This window comes from Rutidosis leptorrhynchoides, chromosome 4 (assembly GCF_046630445.1).
Source record: "Rutidosis leptorrhynchoides isolate AG116_Rl617_1_P2 chromosome 4, CSIRO_AGI_Rlap_v1, whole genome shotgun sequence".
Classification (NCBI taxonomy): Eukaryota; Viridiplantae; Streptophyta; class Magnoliopsida; order Asterales; family Asteraceae; genus Rutidosis; species Rutidosis leptorrhynchoides.
Window position 1 is genome coordinate 569,685,777 of NC_092336.1, and position 6,120 is coordinate 569,691,896.

Genomic DNA, 6,120 nt, shown 5'->3' on the forward strand with positions numbered 1-6,120 from the left:
CTTTCATCAGAATGTGTATCTTTCTTCCCTAGTAATTATATCATTTTTAATTTTTGATAAACCGGTGTAGTTGGAACAAGGACCACGTGCATGATTTGAAAACATGGTCAAAACGGATTGAACTTTAAATGAGTCGAACAGGTCGAGTCGAGACACAAGTCGGTTTAGGTCAGATTGGTCAAGACCGTTTTTTAATGTATAAGCTGTACTTATAGATATAGATGACATGACATTAAAATCAAACTCTTTTAGGTTCATAATTTAAACATAAACAATTACAAAGGACTAAAATCAGACATATTATAAATTAAATGGCTCTTTAATGTAAATTTTCACATTCTCTTTTTAAGTCTTTGGTAAGCAGTCATTCACCTCTCTTTCCCTTTTATCCTTCTCCTCACGAAAAAACCCTCCGACCACCTCCGCCGCTCTCCTCCGTTCAACACCGTAATAAACCGTCGCCTTAAAGGAGACTACAGGATTTATCAACAAATCAAAACAAATCACAAGATGCAACCAACAACAAACGGCAACACAAACACAAACGCCGCAACTGATTTAACTCAGCAGCAACAACAACAACAATGGCTAGCGATGCAACAATATCAACACCAGCAATGGCTAGCGATGCAACAATATCCAGCTTCAATGGCGATGCATCATCCAGCTATGATGTATCAACAACCACCACACTATATGCCTTATTATCAACAACAAGCTCAACAATATCAACAGCAACAAAAAAGTTTAAATAATAGTCAACAGATTCAGAGTACAAGTGAAGACAATAAGACTGTTTGGGTTGGTGATTTGCAACTTTGGATGGATGAAAATTATCTTCAATCTTGTTTTTCTCAAACCGGAGAGGTAATTCATACTATTAATGTTATTATTATTATTATTATTTAGGATTTTGACTTTTTATTAATATTTGACTCTTTATTTATTTGTTGATGTGGTTGTTTCTATTATTGTGTAAATGTTAAACTTTCAGTAACATTTAGGGTTTAGTCTTGTTGATCTAAAAAGAGATATTCATCATGCTAAAACTAAAGTTGCTACTATTATATTGTAGCAATTAGTTAAATTTTGAATCATATTTTGTATTTTTTTTAGTTATCTTACATGGATAGTAATTTTATTATGTTTTTTTTTTGAAAGTTTGTATTGGTTCAAAAATAGAATTTGATGCCTCTTTTGGAATGGTATGAACTTTTAGGATACTTAAATGTTGGTTCATATGAAAAGGGTATTTTGCTCCTTGAATTGGCCCAACAGTGCTACTTGTTTTATGGCTTTTTAAGCATAGTGTTTCATCTTGTATGGTACTATATACATATATTATGTATATTATACATATATATTTAGACAAACCAATATTGAGCTGGTTTGTATAATTGTGTGAATAACTTTTTAAGTGTAGCATATATATATGCACCAACATTCAATGTCTATGCTCGTATGATAATAATGAAAAAGGTGTATTGCTAATTAATTATATTGTTATATTCTTGTTAACCTCTTACATTTGGACAAATTGCTTTATCATTAGGATGTCTGATATTATTTAAAAAGCATTTCCATGTTATTAATGTGTATATTGCTAATTTCATGTTATCATGTTATTAATTATTCAATTCAAGATTCTAAGAATCGCATTTTTTATGGGGTTAACAACCATATTAAACAAAAATAGCGTCATATTTCTATGTTTATTGATTTTTTTTTGATTTTTTTTTGCAGGTAGCATCTATAAAGCTGATACGAAACAAGCAGACTGGTCAGTCAGAACGTTATGGGTTCATCGAGTTTGTTTCTCATGAAGCTGCTGATAAAGTTCTTCAAAACTTCAATGGGGCTATGATGCCTAATACTGATCAAGCTTTTCGTTTGAACTGGGCAAGCTTTAATACAGGTGAAAAACGGGCCGACACCGGTTCAGATCTATCCATATTTATAGGAGATTTGGCTCCCGATGTAACAGACACACTTTTGTATGAAACATTTGCCGATAGATATTCGTCTGTCAAAGGTGCAAAAGTTGTTGTTGATACAAATACCGGTTGTTCAAAAGGTTACGGGTTTGTTAGGTTTAGTGATGAGAATGAGAGAACAAGAGCCATGAATGAAATGAACGGTCAATATTGTTCAAGCAGGGCCATGCGTATTGGTGTTGCAACCCCTAAGAAACCGTCTACTCAACAACAATATGGACAGAATCAATATGGGTCTCAAGGTATGGGTTTCTGGTCTCCTTTCTTTTGTATTGCTTAGAGGTGGTAATACTTACCCAGTTACATATGAGTTTTTTGGTTTGGGATATGTTACAGTGGGTCAAACGGGTTTACATGAAATAGTTTAAGATGAAACGAGTTTATGTATTGAATCAAAAGTCGTCCAAAGTGTATGCACTTGGGTTAAATTATATTTAAAGGGTTTTCTTTCATACATACACACATTGTTGTAAAACTCCCTGATCAATGCCAATTACTCCTGATTACAACTTTTTAGGAACCGGGCGAACTTTTTTTCTAATATCTGAGTAATTATTTGGTCAACATTGGTCAAAGGTTTAAAATCAGATTTGCTGGTCAAATACGGATTTTGTCAGTCAAAACCGGTCAAAGTTAATATTGGTCGTCATTTTAATATGAATTTAAATTTTAATAAGAATTTTGAACAACTGAGGATTATGTTTATGTTTCTAGGCAATTATGGTAACGTTTATGTTTATGGAATTCTTGTATATCTACAAATATAATTTTGAGATTTATTATATATATGTATATATGTATGAAATGTCCAAACCGATTACTTCCCGATTATTCCCTCAAAAATGCCGAAACCGAGTACTCATCAAGTATCGATTTTTGCAACCTTGAATATGCACACATCTTCTTTTGCTCACGTATATAAATTGTTTTCTACTTTTAGCTGTGTTATTAAGTGGGGGAAATGGTTATGGAGCTGTTCCTCAAAACTCCCAATCTGATGGAGATTCTTCTAACACAACCGTGAGTTGAATGTTTAATTTTTTTTAGTAATTATAACTAGCTGATCGAGCTGGTATCTAGTTTACTAACTTTTTTTTTTTTAACTCTGCGTAGATTTTTGTGGGCGGACTTGACTCCGAAGTCAACGATGAAGACTTGAGGCAGACATTTTCTCAGTGTGGCGATATTTTGTCTGTTAAAATTCCTGTAGGAAAAGGATGCGGTTTTGTTCAATTTGCTAGCAGGTACATTATACTTGGCTACCATTGTAGCATTCGGGTATTAACAATTATGTATTTATTATGTGCGAATTGTTTTTTTTTTATTTTGTTCCGGAGGATATCTAAGATATTAACTTCGAGTTGGATTTTTGTAGATGCACAAGATTGGTACCGATTGTTTTATTTTTTAAGGTATGAAATTTAAAAGCAGATAATTATTATTCTTTGACTTTCTTTATACAGAAGCAGTGCTGAGGATGCAATTCAGAACATGCATGGTACAGTGATCGGCAAACAGACTGTTCGTATTTCATGGGGTAAAACCCCTGCCAACCGACAGGTGTGTATTTTTTGATTTCATTATTTTTGAAAATCAGAATTTTGTATTTTTCATTTGTCTGCAAACATATATTAACAATGCACTTCTTTATGCATTTTCAAGTACTTTATATCATCTCATTTGGCTAAAACATGACTAAATGACATGACATGAGGTAGAATGTTTAATCAGAGTTTATTTTCATATATGGTATCTTCTTAAGTTGTACACTCTAGCTACAGAAAGTTGTGCAAGTTTCGTAGGTTGAGATCTTTTTTTTTGTTTGTTTTTACAATAGTTGTGTTGTAAGTTTCATAGGTTGAGATGAAATGGTCAAACTTGTCGCTGTTAATTTTTCGTTATGACATAGATACTCTTGGTTTTGGTGGACAAAGTTCTATAAGGGGGTGTTTGGATTTTATGTAGTCTGATGAATCATGTACTAATAAATCTAAACAATTTAACATTTCACGTATTTAACAAGTATCCTATCCTAATACTATATTTCATGATATCAACAACAATAGTAAAACTTGATGAAAAATACTTAAAACACGGTATAATGGAAAGGTGAGTGTGTTCTTTAGTTGTCACTAGTATTCAATCATGCCGTTGAGAGTATGGAGTTGATTATTTAACCCCTAGCCCCTAGGTATTCTTAATCACAATATCCAATTTTTTAAAAAGTGATTATAATGTGTGCATATTGCGTTCACATTTTGTTTCAATGATGTTAATACTGTGTTTTCGGTAAATTGAAAAGAACTTGGCATTTTAGCTATATTTGTTGATAACATCACACCCAAAATGCCAAGTTGTACCCTGATCAAGTTTCCGAGCTCCATGTAGCCCGTTGATCATTTTTAAACTATTTTTATTGTTAATGAAAATCATTTTTTAAGTATGTACCATTTTGCTATTAGAAAATGGGACCCAATATCACTGTCATCATTTTTGCTTGATTTTCTCTTATTCATATGGCTTTGTATTTGCTTTTAACAGAGGATGGGTGGTAACGGAGGCAACGGAAACTACTACGCGAAGCAAGGATATGGTGGCGGCGGATATGGATATGGCGGGCAACAGAATCAGGATGGCGGCATGTATGGTGCTGCAGACGCATCAGCCTATGGGTCAAATGGATACGACAACCATCAGCAGCACCCTGTTAGCTAATCATATCTTGTTGAATCACGATGACAACAGCTATTTGATTTAAACCTGAACACCATATGATGAGACTTTATAGACACCTATTATTATTATTATTATTATTATGTTCCTTAATATGGGATATATAAATATCTATGATGTAACTGGAATTTTGTTTGAATCGCATCCATGTTTTTCTCTTTTTTTTTTTTTTTTTTTTTTCCTTCTGTCATTACTTGAGACTGTTTAGGTCCATTAGATTTTTGTTCGAATGTCGTTTTGTGTTTGTTGCATTTTTGCAGTTGCATGTTTTGGTTTCCAAGTCACAAGGTATTGGCCCTCTAACTTTTTCGTTGAGAGTAAATAACTCAATCTTCCATAGGTAATTGTAGAGATTATTATATCGCCATATTGTGGTAAAGCGTGGAAGCTCTTAAAAGTTTATTGCTTTTTATCATTCATATACAATTTATAATCAATGACGAATGATATGAGATATTTTAATCATGATTGTTATATCAGTTTGGACTTTGGGGAGAGTCCTCCTAAAGTTTAGTCTCTATTTTTTTTTTCTTTCTGTATGATGACTACATTTTCGTTGTCTCTGAATTTGAGTGGTTTGCTTGACTTTTTTTTTAAAGGCCGAGTGTTATGCGTTTACATCTTTACGTGGTACATTTTACATTTACATTTTATATTTTACGTTTTATGTTTACGTTTTATAATTACATTTACGTTTATATATAACGTTATAAATTCAGGTTCTGCATTTAGGTTGTACATTTTACGTTTACATTTTGTTTTACATTTCACGTTATACATTTACATAACGAAAACAAAAAACGTTAATATGAATGCGACACGAAACGGGAAACTAAAACACGAAAGAATTTTAAGCTTCAGTTTCACATTTTGCGTTTCAGTTTTCAATTTTGTGTTTTAGTTTTCAATTTTTTGTTACTATTTTCAGATTCTATTCAACGTTTAAGTTTTCAGATTCACGTTCAATTTTGTGTTTAAGTTCTCTGTTTCACGTTTTACGTTATTGTTATCAGTTTTGCATTTCAGTTTTCAATTTCGCGAAGCTTGAATTTAAAATCTAAAATGCGAAACACGTATTCGAAAACCGAAACGTGAATTTGAAAACCCAAACGAGAATCTAGAAAGTTAAACACGTATATGAAAACGGAAATGCGAAACTGAAAAGCGAAACTTAAATGTGAAAATGAAAAGTATTGAAACTGAATTGCGAAACGCTAAACTGAATTCTGAAACACGCCACTGAAAATTGATAATGGGTCTCGACCGAACCCGACACAAAAAGTTAAGATGATAAATGGGCCTCCACCCAACTAGACCTAACACGACTTGAGTCTCGATTCAACCTATTAGACCTATTTAAAAATTGACCTGTTTCGACTCATGAGTTGTTTTA

General features: G+C 32.7%; 1 protein-coding gene across 1 annotated transcript; it reads left to right on the forward strand.

Moving 5' to 3' along the window:
- The first annotated feature begins 373 nt into the window (after nt 1-373).
- Nucleotides 374-4,866, forward strand: LOC139845393 (polyadenylate-binding protein RBP47-like). The gene is made up of 6 exons (XM_071835654.1): nt 374-867; nt 1,744-2,236; nt 2,935-3,014; nt 3,108-3,238; nt 3,458-3,554; nt 4,536-4,866. The coding sequence occupies exons 1-6, from the start codon at nt 511-513 to the stop codon at nt 4,707-4,709; spliced, it is 1,332 nt and encodes a 443-aa protein (XP_071691755.1). The 5' UTR covers nt 374-510; the 3' UTR covers nt 4,710-4,866.
- The last annotated feature ends 1,254 nt before the right edge of the window (nt 4,867-6,120 follow it).

Bases quoted from the DNA above. Each gene is read 5' to 3' on its own strand.
- LOC139845393 (XM_071835654.1), top strand. From the start codon at position 511: ATGCAACCAACAACAAACGGCAACACAAACACAAACGCCGCAACTGAT. The intron at 2,237-2,934 runs GTATGGGTTTCT...TTCTACTTTTAG, and splicing joins GAATCAATATGGGTCTCAAG to CTGTGTTATTAAGTGGGGGA. The intron at 3,555-4,535 runs GTGTGTATTTTT...TGCTTTTAACAG, and splicing joins AAACCCCTGCCAACCGACAG to AGGATGGGTGGTAACGGAGG.